The sequence below is a fragment of the Plecotus auritus genome, assembly GCF_963455305.1.
Source record: "Plecotus auritus genome assembly, chromosome: 6".
Classification (NCBI taxonomy): domain Eukaryota; kingdom Metazoa; phylum Chordata; class Mammalia; order Chiroptera; family Vespertilionidae; genus Plecotus; species Plecotus auritus.
In genome coordinates this window covers 41,845,441-41,861,292 of record NC_137773.1, presented here as the reverse complement: position 1 = coordinate 41,861,292, position 15,852 = coordinate 41,845,441, and the positions used below count along the sequence as shown (strand labels likewise).

At 46.2% G+C, this 15,852-nt stretch overlaps 1 protein-coding gene across 2 annotated transcripts; it reads right to left on the bottom strand.

Moving 5' to 3' along the window:
* Nucleotides 1-9,076: 9,076 nt before the first annotated feature.
* Nucleotides 9,077-15,451, bottom strand: SPRY1 (sprouty RTK signaling antagonist 1). 2 transcript variants are annotated; one of them, XM_080674356.1, is made up of 3 exons: nt 15,310-15,451; nt 13,885-14,616; nt 9,077-11,320 (listed from the first exon to the last, which is right to left on the bottom strand). In XM_080674356.1, the coding sequence occupies exon 3, from the start codon at nt 11,263-11,265 to the stop codon at nt 10,306-10,308; it is 960 nt and encodes a 319-aa protein (XP_080530482.1). In that variant the 5' UTR covers nt 11,266-11,320; nt 13,885-14,616; nt 15,310-15,451; the 3' UTR covers nt 9,077-10,305. The 2 variants fall into 2 exon arrangements, with proteins under 2 accessions (XP_080530482.1, XP_080530483.1); XM_080674357.1 differs by lacking the exons at nt 13,885-14,616; nt 15,310-15,451 and adding an exon at nt 13,079-13,212 and having other exon boundaries at nt 9,083-11,320.
* Nucleotides 15,452-15,852: the final 401 nt, after the last annotated feature.

Genomic DNA, 15,852 nt, shown 5'->3' with positions numbered 1-15,852 from the left:
CTCACGGCCATTTCTGACTCTGACAAACAGAAACGCATAGGGAAGAAGGACAGCCAGGATACTGAAGTTACAGACATTGTTTTTAAGACACTCCAGTGATTGAAATGCAATGCCTGGGGGCAGGGTGCAGAAAGCATGGGGGATTAACGTTTTTTTAGACAAATGAGAGAAAGTGGTGGGCTTGCTGAATTTTCTAGTTCTGGAATTTAGTTCTTTCTCACAACGAAGTCTGGATACATGATTCACTTTTCTGAGTGATATACAATGAACTCTGGGGAGCGGGGGTGGAAGAAAGAATTAATAATTTAGTTTGTTTCATTTTTCAAAGCCTTTGATTTTTCTCTGCCTTCTTGCTCCCTGCCTCATTCCACTTCATTACTCATTAACTGTTCTGGGAGAGATGTTGTCTAAGAGGAAAAAAGGATTCTTGAATCTGCATGAGTGCTAGAATGTTCAGTGTGGAAAATTTTGGTCTCCTTGTACATTCTTACAAGTGCTCTCTCTGCCTTAAGTTACCAGAGACGAGTTGATCCAGCACAGAGGATTCCTCCTCACTCATCTTCCTCAATCCATCACGTCACACCCATTCACCCTTTCCTTCCAGTCTCCATGGCCCCGCCCCATTCATTACCTTGGCCATGGGATGACTACCTTGCTGGCCTCCCTCCTCCACCCCAGTGTCTCCTCCACAGTGCTGCCTGAAGAATCTCCTGAAACCCTCATCTGGTCATGTCACTCTTCTGTTTATACTCTGTCCTGTCTGTGACTCCCTACCACCCACAGGAAAGAGCTCAAACTTTCCAACAGGACAGCCACACTTCCCATGACCGGCTCCCATCCTTCCCACAGGCACCTTATAGCCCAAACCTACTAACATACCTGCGACTTTCCCGTCATGCTGAACTTGTCTACCTGATGGATTACCAATCAGCTCTTGTGGTTTCTCCATGAAGCCTTCCCGACTTGCACAGACAGATGTGGCTGCTCCTCCCAGAGTGTTTCCACAGCCCCAGTTACCCACGCACGTAATCGCACCAATCACACGGCTAAACACCTGTCAATTACTAGCCGTAGACTGGGATCCTCAGCCCCTCAGATACCGCTGAACTAATGATTAAATACAGCAGTTCTTATTTTCCCTTAAAATTGCCAATATTATTGATACTAGAAACAGTATCAAAAGCCCTGCAAACCCAAACATTCAATTTGGTCACTAATCTCAGCATCTGTCCTTAGTCTGAAGCTTTCAGAAAGACAAGTATCACGTGATCTCACTCATATGTGCAATCTAATGAACAAAAGAAACTGATGAACAAAATAGATCCAGAGACATAGATTTATGAAATAGACTGATGAATTTCAGAGGGAAGGTGGGGGTGGGTGGGTGGGTGAGGAGAGATTAACCAAAGAATGTGTATGCATAACCCATGGACACAGATAACAGTGTGGTGAAGGTGGGGGGTTGAGGGGTGGGCAGGCTCAAGGTGAAGGGGGTCAATGGGGAAAAATACTTTGTAATACTTTCAACAATAAAGATAAATTTTTTATAAAAGAATAAATCTAGCAAGGCAATCAGCAACAAATATTTATTGAGTTCCTAGTCTACGGTAACAAGCACTATTCTAGGCATTTGATGGCAAGAAATTAAACTGATAAATTTTAGTTTCATCTTTATTTCATCTACCCTAATTGAATTGTGTTTCTGGTACTAAAGGACCAAAGTTAAAAAATAGCCAAAGGCAGACACAAAGAGGAAATTAGAGGTAATTCCAAGAGCAGGTTTATAAACCACAAAGAAACCAGTTAGAACTTCACCGACTCTGTAAATAACTCTGACACCAGCAGCTTTCTTTGTGAAGACAGTCTACATTTGGAGTAGAAGGCAGATTCTGGGTGAACTAGAAGAATAATGTCCTTCTGCTACAGCACCGAATTTACTCACAGCTTGCACTGCAAATCTGAAACACGCACACTGTAAGGGAGGCCTAGGCCCTGGGACTCAACCCTCTGCTTTCCGGCCTGAACAAACGCTTCAGGGAAAGACTGAGAAAGCAGGTCTTTTGGCTCCATGTACTATTTTGACCAAATTGATGAGTTAATCAATTTTCATGAAGATAGTTTCTTTATTCAATAACATATTTTGCGAATAGACCATTTGTGCTGTAAACGGAGCGCATCCCATTGTAAATAAATTCTACTCGACTCGTTCATTACTTATGAAGAAATCTGACATTTTTATCAGATCTGATATACGGAATTTATAATCCATTAGCTTAAAAACAAGTCAAAGTGTTTAAGAACTTCCCTTCTGAACATAAACAGCAGCCTCTGAATTTCCCTCTCCATCTCCACCTCTGCATTTAATACCTAAATTAACAACTCTGCTAACACATGGGCCTGTTTCCTCCTCTTTATCCTTCCCTCCAGAAGTCTTCTCGTTACCTCGGCTACCCATCAGCACAAAAGAGAGCCCAGCTCTCCTTGGCATTTAAAAACAGCCACCTGCTAAGATCGTGACCTGAACACCTCCTGTCCTCAGCTGTATCTGGTCCTCCTCCCCTGCGGTCTGTGAACCTGTCTTTCCTCCTCATTGCAACCTGTGTCCAGCTCTGGCCAGTCACATCAGCAAATACCCAGACCACGACTGCCCTAAACCTCCTGACCTCTTTCAAGTTCACCATTTCATTCTGGCCCCTCATTCTCTGCTTTAACTGCCCCTCCAACCAGCTGCTGCAAGGAATGTCTAGATGAAATCTGAAAACTGTTTAGTAGCTCACAAAAAAATTCCCCGTTCAACGTGAGCTGAGCTCTCTGCACCGCTCTGCACTTGACCAGTTGACTGTGCATGGGCGTCACCATATCAACCCATTCTAGACCCAAGTTCAGTCCCTGACACATCTTAACTATCAAAAGAAGACCATCCTCTACTTACCAAAATCAGGGTGTAGTTCCCCTTCTTGTTTTCAGATTCCATTGTCTTTGTCTTCCTTCTCTTCTTTTATTCTTCATTCTGGGAGAAGAGCCTTGCTTGCCAGTGAAAAGACCCTTGTGCCTTCTCTTCTACCCTTTCCTCCCGCGTTAGGAATTGTGTCCCTCCGCCCTTTCATCTGTTTCTCAGTTGCCCTCTCTCTCTTCCTACAGGAAGGCTCAGGCTTCTGTTAGTCTAAAAATCCTCCTCACCTGTTACCTGCCTCTACTTCCTTTCCTACCTCAAAATTTCTAGAATAGTCTAAATTATTACCTTCAGGTGCTCACCACCCATCCATTTCTTCATCCGGGCAGCCTGGTTTTTATTATCACAACTTCACCTGACTACCATCCACCAAGTTGAGTTGGGAGTCTCTGCAGCATTTGACATTTAATGACTAGCTTTCATCTTGAAAGTCTCCTGGAAATTTAAAACATACCAATCTCTTGGTGCTCATGTTTCTTTGACCACCCCTTACCTACTGGCCCTATATCTATCTACCTACCCCCTAAACCCAAGTTCGTTCCTCAAGATTCTGTCCCCTTCCCGGCAGTATGCTCAGTGGTTGAGCATCGACCTATGAACTAGGAGGTCACGGTTCAATTCCAGTCAGGGCACATGTTCGTTCGTGTTTTGATCTATCATAGGAGGCATGTAGGAGGCAGCCAATTGATGATTCTATCTCATCACTGATGTTTCTCTTCCTCTTTGAAATCAATTAAAATATCCTAGTATATATATATAATATTTTTTAAGAGTATGTCTCCAGCGTGATGTAATCCCGTCCTTTCCCTTAGGGATCTATCCTTAGGGATCTGTGACACAGAGTCATTGTGTCTCTCCCCACCCCCCGCCCCAGGTGGATCAAAGGACCACTCGCCTCCTTTACACTCTAGACTTCTTTCTCAATGACCTGCTAGAGACTCACTGTCATTTTCAGAGTTTATTCCAACAGAACTCACAACTTTTCCCATCCCACATACCTCCTAAATGAATACCACCCATTTCTTCTAACAGAATTATGGTTTGCCTGATCACCTAGGTCCAAAATCTCAATATCATTTTCAATTCTTTCCTCCATCTCAAGCCCACATACAAATAACTACAAAGTCTTAAAGGTTGACCGATTGTAATACTTCCCACATTGACCTCTTCTTCCCATTCCCACTAACCTCTAAGCTAGTTGTGACCCTTAATACCTCTACCTTTCTTTTTCTAAATCTGCCATTTTAATCTCCCACAATTCCCCTCACATACCTAGAATCTAACTCACCTGGGGTGCTTTTAGAACAAACCAAAGCCAAATCCCCATCCCAGAAATTCTGACTGACTGGCCTGGGGAGCAGGGGGGGCAGGGAGAGGGGGGGGGGGCGCGTCTGGGCACAGGTATTGTTTGTGGCTGCTTTTTACTCGCAGATGATTTTAATATACAGCTGAAGTTTTCAACTGCTACCCAAACCAGAACTCAGATTTCCCAGATGCACACCTTGTTTTCTTGCATCAAATTTATTCAGCTAGTTTTCTCTGATTCCCTACCATGGCACTTATTTCTTTCCCTCAGACTACCAGTAGTCCATAGTACTTTAACAAATTTGTTCAATTTAATAACATAAATTAACCTGCAACTTTCATTCAAACCATCCCCAACAACTTCCTTCCTTCCTTCCAACCATTTACCACGTGTACATATACAGCAAGTAGGTTTCTATAAAGTTTATTTTATTTTTGGCACCTAGACCTGACTTCCGGTAAGTAACCTCTCTGAACCTGGCTTTCTCATCTCTAAATTAAAGATTAATTAAATGACCGTAAAGTTTCTTTCTAGCACTAAGAGTGTGACTCTACAATTATTTTATCAAAAGAAACTCAGACTACTCATGAATGATGGAAGTTTCTAGTACATGTTTCCAGGTACCTCGTTCAAAACAGTTTTAGGTTCTCTGATCGTTTTTGCAGTTAGAATTATTACCATAACTATATGGCTCTTCTATCTGACAGGTAACACCAATCTTTTTTTAACGGGACAAAAGAGAACATTAAGGTCAGCTTTTTAATGGCTGTGATCCCAATGTAACCAGGATAATGGTAAGAAGTACCATCACACAAGTTCTTAAGTCTAGTTGCCAAGTTCCTGCCCCTTTTACAAACTGATTACATCATCTTGCTCATCTAAATCTGGCCAGAGGAAGCACGCATGCTCAGTCTTCAAATGAAGTTAACTGTAATATTAACATATGAAACATAATCATGGCAATAAAGTCATTTGCTACTTATTCCTGGGAGCTAAGTGCAAATAATATATGCAGAAAATCATCGCATGTCCTCAACTATGGACAAACACATTGATTAGGAAGGGAAGACCTGCTAGTAGAAAATGAATGGTAAAGACTAACGTGCAGCAGAGAGGTGCTGGGCTTGCTGCTGAGAGATGAAGAAAACCCTGAATCCAGTGAGGGTCCCGGCTCTACCCTAGGCATCAGGAACAGTTTATCAGCACAAGCCAGGCCTCTGTTCTTCATCCTCAAACTGAACACATCAAGCTAATAAAACAGTTCAAAACTGCCTGATAAAATCATCCAAGAAGTATTTTTAAAAACCAGAATACTCTACCCTGGCCTGTGTTTCTCAGTGGTTAGAGCATTGGCCCTGGCACCGAAGAGTCTCAGGTTCGATTCCTGGTCAAGGGCATGTACCTGAGTTGCAGGTTCATTACCTGGCACTGGTCAGGATGCATAGGGGAGGCAACCACTTAGTGTGTCTCTCTCATACTGACATCTCTCTCTCACCCCCTCCTCCATTCCACTCTATCTAAAAGCAATGGAAAAATATCCTGGGTGAGGATTAAAAAAAAAAAAAAACCTGAATACCAAGCTCCTCCTTGGAGATGCTTCTGATACAGTAGGTCTGAGCTATGACACAGCCTTCTAAAATTGTTCATTTTTTAACTGGTGATCTATTTGTTTTCATATTTAGTTGAGAAACATTAAGCAAGACAGACTCTGAGATCCAGTTCTAGCTCTGGCATCCTTCTGCATATAGAATAATGCACCGGGTAGGTGTTCAACAAACGTAGCAACATGGCTTGGGAGTGGTCTGAGCGAATATGAGAAGAATCAACAATTTGTCAATTAAGTACATGATCATTTGGATTATATCTAATCAGTGAAATAATGGGAAAAAAGTCCTCCAACTGTCAGCTGGCCAAAAGAAGGACTTAATGCTTTGTTTTCAAGATATTCAAAGATTCCAAACTCTTGCAATTAAAAAAAATCTATATGGTGTGGAATTTTAGATGAGAACTGTCTAGACACTTATTTGTTTGTTTGTTTGTTTCAGTATTTCAGTGTTTCAACAGGGATTGTTTTTTTGTTTGTTTGTTTGTTTGTTTGCTAAACAGCTATGCGTAAAAATGGCCATGAAATATTCAGAAACACTCTAGTAAGAAAAGATTTAGGAAAAGGAGACAATTTCAAAAACTAAATCGATCTTCCAGAAATGAATCCTCTGAGTTGCTTCCAATATTGAGTTTAGGGTAAAAACACGATGTTTCTGACTTGCTTCCTTTCACTTTAAAGACCACTGTTTTTTAACTTTTCTTTTTCTTAGTCCTAACTGGAATGGTCTAGGGCAGTGGTCGGCAAACTGCGGCTCGCGAGCCGCCGCGGTTTGCCAGTCTGTTGACTAATGAGTTTGCCGACCACTGGATAGGGGCTTAATCACAAAGAACAACAACAGCCTGTAATTATTGGAATGGAGAGTCTAGGTCAGTGGTCGGCAAACTGATTAACAGAGCGGCAAACTGTGGCTCGCGAGCCGCAGTTTGCCGACCACTGGTCTAGGGTTTGGATTTTGAACACCATAAAATAATTACAACCGACTATAACTTAAGGATTCACCTTAGGCCTTCACAAAAAGAAGCATTATCTATTTTTCTGCATTTCATTTTTCTGCTAGGTTACATTTTATAAACTCCGTTGACAGGAAACTACTCAATTACAGGAATCCGGGATTGGTTTTACTCACAAGTAAATTCTCTAAATAAAACTCCCTTGAAAAAGAACTGGCAGTCAGAAATCAGGCTGGAAAGAATCTACTTAACAAGAAGGTCCACTCTGCCGGGCTGCAGATGAGGAGGAGGAATGGGACTGAGGAACAGAGGTTGGCCCATGTACCTGGCATGTCCGTTTCCAGGGAGCAGGATCAACACAGGGCAGCGGTCCTGAAGAGATGTCCGCTTTGCCGATGCTTTCAGGGCCTTAGCCCTTTAAATGACGATCAGTCTCAGGTTCAAAAGCACTTATGAGGACACACCCCTATGTTTTTTTCCTTCTAGGTCTAAACCATCACATAGAAGGAAGTTTTGAGTCAAAGTGTTTTTGCTTTGCCACCTGACAAGCCTGCATTCGCCTGCACCTCTAACCTGTTGCTGCTTCCTAATGTGGGCCTGACATTCTGGCAGAGGACACACAAACACACAGCGCTGAGCAGCAGCCGGTGGCTCAGTACTGTAATCTTAATGCATTCCGCAAAGAGCCAGAAGTTAAAACTCCCCAGCATACCTCATGCTCATAAAAGTTATACATTTCTTTCAATAGCAACCACCGCTTCTTAGTCTGGTTGTTATAACTGCAGACAGTCCTCACACCAGCTCATTATACCAAGGGTCTGAATAACAGAAAAACGTTACACATCATTTTGAGGAGCCTGTATTTACACTTCATTCATTAAGGAGTCACAGTCTCAATGAAATACTCTGTATTAAGGGGCCAGTGATAACATCGCATAACTTGAGTACCAGAGGAAAGAAGTTCACATTTTGAAATACTGGATTCTGAAGTAGCCTCCGAAACACAGATATGCATGTGCTTTCAGAGATTAGAGACACCACTTGATTATCAAATGTCACACAGGTCTAGTGGTTTGATAGGGCAGCATTGAAACAGGCTTCTAGCATGCATGCCTTGTCTGATTAAAACAAAACCAAGGCCTGGTTACAAAGAACAGGACTTCTAAAGCTAGGAGCCAAACTGTCTAAGACAGTGGTCGGCAAACTCCTTAGTCAACAGAGCCAAATATCAACAGTACAACGATTGAAATTTCTTTTGAGAGCCCAATTTTTTAAACTTAAACTTCTCCTAACGCCGCTTCTTCAAAATAGACTCGCCCAGGCCGTGGTATTTTGTGGAAGAGCCACACTCAAGGGACCAAAGAGCCGTGTGTGGCTCGCGAGCCGCAGTTTGCCGACCACGGGTCTAAGAGATACCCATCAAAACAAAAAGGCTGGATAGTTTTGAAAGCCTAAATCCTATGTCCACAGTATCTCATGTTCTTCTCAAACACAAGGAATTGTTCAAGTTTGACATATCATTTAGGCACAGGGAGTCAGTGACACTGAGTCTGAGGATTCACTTGAACAAAACGTTGTCAGACCCAAAGGTACCAGCTATGCAGTGGTTTTAGCTAAGTAAAAAATTAAAATATTTACTTTTTCTATAATATAGTTTCAGGCCCTCAGATTCCTTATTTCACAGGACCTGATGACAAATAATGTGACCAGGCCACGTTAAAGACTCACTAAAGGACATGAAAAGGTAGGGGCAGGAATGTTTTCAAAGCATGTTTCTGCTATTGGGAACTACTCCCTTGGTGCACTCTGACTTCTAGAATGTTTTATTACAGTAACAGTGCCTGAGACTCCTAGCATGCCTGGAGAACTACATTCTGTAAGTTTTGCTGATGGAAGACTGATTTCTGATTAACCCAAGAGTTAAGATAAATATTTTTAAGAACTTCTAGATATGGGCCATTCCAAGACACTAAGACCTACACAAAGCCTCTTGCTTACAAAACAGCCAAAGTGGGAGTGATTGTTTATACAAATTACATTTTTACTTCATAGCAACTCACTTGGGAATTTGTTGAAACAGCATTTGGATTACAAATTTTGACCAGTGCATTTTCCAGGAAACATCTAGTTCAAAATTTGAAGTCACCTGTGTCTAGATTCGGGATATTAAGGGAAAGAAATTAAATGAGTGTGCATGAAGAGTCAAAGCAAATGACAAACATCACCATAACAGTACAGGCCAATAAATGAAGAAATCAAGAGACAGTTTTGTTAATTAATATATTTCTGCATTATAGTTAACATATGTACTTTCTTCGTATCACCTTATTTTCCGTTATGTATTGATATTGTTATATTCAGACATGAGTACATTTCAACAGTCTTTTGCAATAAATATCATAAAATAATAGATTCGCATAATAAATATTCTTTACAATAAAAAAGTTTAACAGACTTTTGTCTTAAAAATAGTCAGAATTCAACTTTGTGATTTATACATAAAATATACAAAAAGCACCACAATTTGTGGTTAAGGCAATGAAAACACAGACGAGATTAGACTTACTCAGCTGTTAACTAACCGAGGCAAAGGGACCATTCAGGAGCCAAGACCACTGTAGGCAGCATACTTCTCTGACACCTGCAGATTGATCAGCTATAAATATCAACTTCAGGAACCCAAGTGCCCTCAACGACAAGAGAAATGTGGTGAAAGGTGTGGGATGTGGAAGGAAGGTAGCTGAGACCTTCACAAATAAGAAAGCTAGAATAAAGATCAGCAAGATACCGCCAATATATCTCCAATGTGAAGATTTACACTGTAGAGTGAATCTAACATTACATACAAAAAACAAACGAACAAAACCATGGCATCTCTACAATAAGACAATGCCAAAACTGAGGGGAGAGAACTCTGAGGGGCAAGAAGGCAGTGGTTAAAGGAAAACTTCTATGTTATAACAAAAATATATCCCCCGTGCTACTTAAGGGTCCAATGCTAGGAAGATAGCACTAACTGGAGAGAGACTGAATACATAGCTTATTTAAGCAATTAAAGGGTTGCTTTTTTAAACACCAATTTCTCTGCTCCTGGAATAACCCCATCAAAAACAGCTCTCAATCACTGTCCCCTAGGGGTGTGTGTGTGTGTGTGGTGGTGGTGGTGGTGGTGAGGGGCGGGTGGGGGGGGTGTTGTGTGGGCAACTTTGGAAAGTTGCTTGCAGAACAAAAAGGCTACACAAAACCCCAGCCAGTGGCTCCCAACACCCTCTTGGGGGGTGGCAGAGGCTCTTGTCCTGAGTGGGACACCCAGTCCATTCTCACTGATTGTCCATGAGAGGGTACCATCCACAAGTCAAGCCTTGAGAACAGGAGGAGAGAAGGCAGGAAATGGGAAAGTCGTAAAGAAAATAAAACCAGTATCAAATAGCATCTTTTTCAACAGCCACAGCTCGAAAGTTCGTTCAGGAGGTCCAACCCACCTCCCAAATCATGAAGGCTTCCCCTGAGCCCGGGAGGGGCAGCTCTCCAGCTTACAGTAGACAGTGTTGGAGTTCTTACATCTGCATCCCGGGCGGTGGGTCCAGTCATAACAGCCCCTGCAGAGCTTCAGGCATCCCTTGGCAGGAGGGTAACAGAGCAAGCAAGGCAGAAACAGAGACATGGCTCCCATGCACAGGTACCGAGAGCAGCAGTGCGACTGGGAGCAGGAGCAAGGGCTATCCGCGTACGAGTCGCCCTCGTCGTCGTTGGAGCAGTGGTAGAAGATGCCCTTGACCAAGCACATGCAGGTCCCGTATTCCACCATGCTCTCCGCGGAGCAGAGGCACTGCCGGTCACAGGCCAGGCAGGACGGCAGGGTCCTGGGAGCCGTGCACTCGCCACACTTGCACTTCCCACACTGCTCACAGATGAACTTGTGCTGGGTCAGGTCCTCTTTCAAAGAGCCCTTCAAGTCATCCACCGTCAGCTGCTTGGGCTGGGTCCGGATTGCCCTTTCAGACCGATGAGCAGGGAGAGGTCTGGCGGGCGGTGACCTTCCCAGCAGCCCCTGCTCAGAAGATGCGCTGCTGTTGCTCCCAGAACTGGCCGCGCTCCCAGTGCTGGTAGATCTGCTCAGCACAGGGCCCCGGGCGTGATGTGAGAGTCCCGCGTGTCCCAGGTGGCTCGCAGGTCTGTGCTCGTAGTTGTTATTCACATTAATTGGTATAATTTCATGAGTCCTCTCATGCTTTTCTTGTCTTGGGGCTGTTCGAGGAGCAGGTCTTTTCACTACTGACGGTCCTTCTGTGTATTCATTGCTGCCTCTGATGGCTTTGATCTGGTCTAGGGACAAAATAGCAGCAGGTGGGATCTCTCTGTCATAGTCGAGCCTCTGCCGGCTGTCCAGGGCGGGCGGCTGGGTCACGACCAATGAACTGCCACTGCCATGCTGGTTTGGGGGATCCATGTGTAGTGATCTTGAATTTTGGCAATCAGTGGAAACCTGGCATGCATCTGAAATCCTAAAAGGAAATCGAACATGAAAAAGACAGAGAAAATAAATGACAGGAAGTATTTCTTTCAGAGGGTGGTGGGGTGGGGGCGGGGGAGACCCTGTCAAGTCACAAATTGCCTAAAGCACCTGGTAATGATCACCTTCATCAGTGGATTACAATGATGCTGGGGTCCTGGCCGGAGTCCAATCCAAGAGAAGCCGAGGACCACATCATGGAAGAAGAATTCGAGCAAGAGACCCCATGCCATAAAAATTAGGTTATTCAACTTGTAAAAAGCAGAATCAAGAAGTAATGCCTTCCTGTTGGTGAAACTAACAAATGGTGAGAATATGCCCTTGTAGGGAATACTGAGCATAAGCACTGGAATAGAAAGCTCAGTATCAGTCCATCTCCATAAAGGAAAATACCCACTTAAAAAATGGCTTTGATGCTGTTGCTTTTTTGCCATTTGTTTGCTGTTATAAGCATTTGACTCATGATGAAGAAACTAGTCAAGGTATACTTCATCCATTAAAAAAGAGATTCCAAACTAAAATGGAGTCTCAGAATAAGAAGTCGTTTTCTGTAGCAACCAGGATTTTTAAACTAGCTCATTATTAATGTACGAGACACAAAATGAATACAGACAAATATAGCAGTTCTTGGTGTTTATAGCTACAAAAGTGTGTGTGTGTGTGTCTGCTCCGCGCGCACACACACACACACACACCTAAATGTACAGTTCCATTCATGTTGAAGAGAATTCACATTTGAAATCATGAAAAGACTTTTTAAAGTTTAAATAAGGGCTCACTCACATAACAAGATAACTTTTCGTGCACAAACAAATGTTAGGCCTTTAAAGCTGTACGGGGAAATCCATTTCAATTATCTGTATTTCCTCTAATTTAAAAATCTGCATTTACATGACAGCCTGATTTTCAAAAGCACGGCCAACTCTGAATTAACATGCTGCTTGTAATAAAAATAAGTACGGCAATACCCTGATAAAAATGAGCAGTTGTGTTTCCTTACCAGCAGTAAAAGACTTCTCATTTATAATGCATTCCTTATAAAACAAACGAGCAAACATAAAAACGTTTCCGTTTTCAATTAGTGGTAAACTAGAATATTTTTCACACAAATTCCTCCCGAAGTCTACAGATTCCACTCAATTCAAGAATGGAAAGAAAAATGCCCTTTCTTCACTGCCACTTTGAGCCAAAAAAATAAAATAAGATAAAAATACAACCACCACCAGCTTAAGGAATAAAGCAAAAAGAAGTCCATTTCATCTAATAACTAAAGTGAATATCTTGTATGTTCATTTCTGGGGCTCCTTCCCTCATTCTCCCAAGATTCTGCTTGATTCTTCCTCCTCTGTACATGGGGACCAACACGCTCACAACCTGCTGGGTTCAATCCCCGAGTCCTTAAAGACTGAGAAAAACCAGCCCGTCGCCACTGCACATCACTCCTCCTCACAAGTACTTAACCCAGGGCTTGGAAAGTAAAGAGTGTGTCAGAGAACTACGAAGGAAACGCGATGGAAAAGGATTTGAAGAGTGTAGAAAACCCCCAGGCACGCTGTGCACTGCGTGTTCACTGACCGTGGTCACCAAGCTCCTGCTGGCTGGGAAGGCCAGCAGAAAGGGAGCGAGCCACCTCTGGTCTGAAGCAAGGCTCCCTGGGCAGCAGGTACAGTCCCCGTCCACCACCCCCACAACACGCTCACTGGCTCTGGGCAAGCGGTTCGCCCCGCGAAAACGCGATCCAAGTCGATACCTTCTCGGACAAGTCCCTCACATACTAAGGACCGCCGTGGGTTCTCCAAAACCAGTTTGCGTCCCCACCGAGGCGGCGCACAGATCCCAGGCGGGCACGGACGGTCCGCCGCGCGCGTCTGCACCTGGGCGCACAGCGGCCTCCTAGGGCCGGGGACGGAGGCGCGGGGCCGCGGCCGCACCGCAGCGCCGCCACAGCGCCCGGCCGGCGGGGGAGCGCGCCCTCTGCGCTCCGAGCCTGGAGCGCTGAATAAATAGTTGACGGAGAGGAAGGAAAAGGAAAAAGTTATGAATGAAAACAAGTTCTCTCCCCCGCTCCAGCGGGCGGGGGGTGGGGGGGGGCGGAGGCGGAGGTGTCCATGACTCGGAGGGCGGGCTGCCCTTTAAAGGGGCCGCGCCATCCCCGCAGCTCCGCGGGCTGGCAAACGGGCAGAACGTGGGGCCGGGGGACGCAGGCGGGTTCTGTCTGTGGGGGGACGCGAATTCCGGGGTCTGCTCACCGCACGCGCGCGCACACACAAATACACACACGCGCACATGCGCGTGCACACGCATGTGCGCGCCCACGGCTCTGCCGGGTGCCTTGTCGCACGGGGACCCCGCCACAGAAAGCCGACGCCCGCACAACCAAAAAGCTCCAAGCCCTCCAGGAAGTAACCCCATCAGACTCCACGTGGAGGGTTCCCCCAAAAGGACGCCCGGGCCATGGCGCCGCCGCCACTTCAGGAAACGGGACGGACACCCTTCCTCCGCCCACCCGGTCACTGGCCCGCGCCCGCACCTGCCGCCCGCCCACCCCACACTCACCTAGGCCGCGGCGGGGGCGGGGGGCCCAGGTCCCGGTGCGGGCGGCGGGCAGGCGCCGCATCAAGCGCGGCAGGGCGGGCGAGGGGGCATGGCCCGCGCCGCCGCCGGGCAGGAGCGCTCCCCGCGGCCCCCTTCCGGCCGCGGAGCTCACTTCTCCGGCACACACCGCTCACAGCTCGCCTTGGCCTCGCGGCTCAGTAGCATCCACCTCTGGGCTCTTCCCAGGCAGCTCGTCCAAGAACCAGAGCGCAATCCCCTAGGAGGCTCCGAATCCCGAGCAGCAGGGGAGCGGCGGCGAGGTCAGTGCGCGCCGCGCGCGGAACAGAGGGCTTCTCGGTGCGGATCGCTGCTCGCGCGAAAGGCAGCAGTAGACGGGCAAGCTCCACGTCCGGACTTTCGAGTCTCCGCGGCCCGGGTCGAGTCTCGAACCGGCGTCTGCGACGGGGCCCAGGAGCGCACGCCCGCGAGGCCGAGGCCGCCGCTCCCGGGGGTGGGGGTGGGCCTTTTTACCCGCTCTTTTAGAGGGGCGGTGAAGGGAACGAGGTTGGGGGGCTCTCTTGGGGGAAGAGGCGGGGCGTCGTCCGGCCCGCGCAGGTCCAGGCACTGTCCCGATCCGCACTCTGCGCAAGTGGGGCGCCGCGTCCCGGGCGCTGCGGTCTTGGCAGGTCAGCCTCCCGGGCCAGCGTTCACTCCCAGTCCTCCGAACCTCCTGTTCATCAGCCGAGGAGCCTGCTACAGAGGGTTGGAGATGAAAACACATTAATTTCCCTCTTTCCAGGCGCTTGGACGCGGGGCGGGCCGCCCGCTGCCATGTGCTGGCTGTTGCTGCTCCCCGTGATTGACAGGCAGGCGCACAGTCGGCGTGTCAGCAGAGAATCAAAGTAACATGCAATCTTGCACGTTTTTGCCGAAGTGCTTTTGCCCCCTTGGAATGCCCAAGAGTTCAAACAGCGTTCAAGCAACGCCTCTGCGCATTGGAAATCAATACACAGAGACGGGAAATTCAGGTTTTAAACAATTGCTTCTCCGACAATGCCTAAACAAACACGCATTTGGTCCACACGCCGAGTGCCAGCCCCTCTTCCGCACAAACCACCCAGTTTGCCACACACCGGACCGCTTCAGACTTTAAACTTGTTACTTCTCGGATAAAGGGGGGGGGGGGGATCAAAGGGACCCTGCGGGTTTTCTTTCCTCTCACTGCCCCCCCCCCGTCTTCACCCCCCCCCCCCCCCCCCGGTTCCCGCGATAGCATTTACTTTGTAAGAGCACTGGTTTTAGCAGTGGGAAGGCTACTGGAAATTCGAATTGCAACCACATATAAAGCGAGTTCAAAGAAACATTCAGTTCCTTGCAAAAGCCAACATTTCTCACCTAATCTTTCCTAAAACGCCTACAGAAGGAAAGGAAGAAAACGGCTCTTACCTAACGCCAAGGTTGGAAATTGCTTTTCAGGCACGTTTACAGCGGCCGTAGCTGTTCCTTATCCGGGGCAGGGAGCTCTGTCTGCTGCTATCACTCTGCAAACCACTGCATGCCTTACAGAGCAATCCCACTCTAGCTCCCCACAATTTCAGCTCCTCGCCTCCACCTCCACCTCCACTCCAAGACACGCCTCCCGTGATATCATGTGTCAATCACATGGCTGCCTGAAAACCTGGAACAGGATTTCCCCAACAGTTGTTTCCTCTTTCGTTATAAGTGCACCAACTTGGAAATGTTGCACTGTACACGCGTGCAATAAACATCCTCTCTAAAAGGACGCCTCTGACAATCCTGAAAATGCAGTTTGCCATAAAATAATACCTTCAAATTCACTCATCAATCTTCAGTTATCTCAGTAAAAAAACATGGATTCTATCTTTAAAGTTGAATTAGAAAATAATTTTGAAGAATAAAAGATTAAAAAGTTGTATGTGAAACCATCGCTTCTGATCAGCTAGAGAGAAAATGCATATTGATATAAAA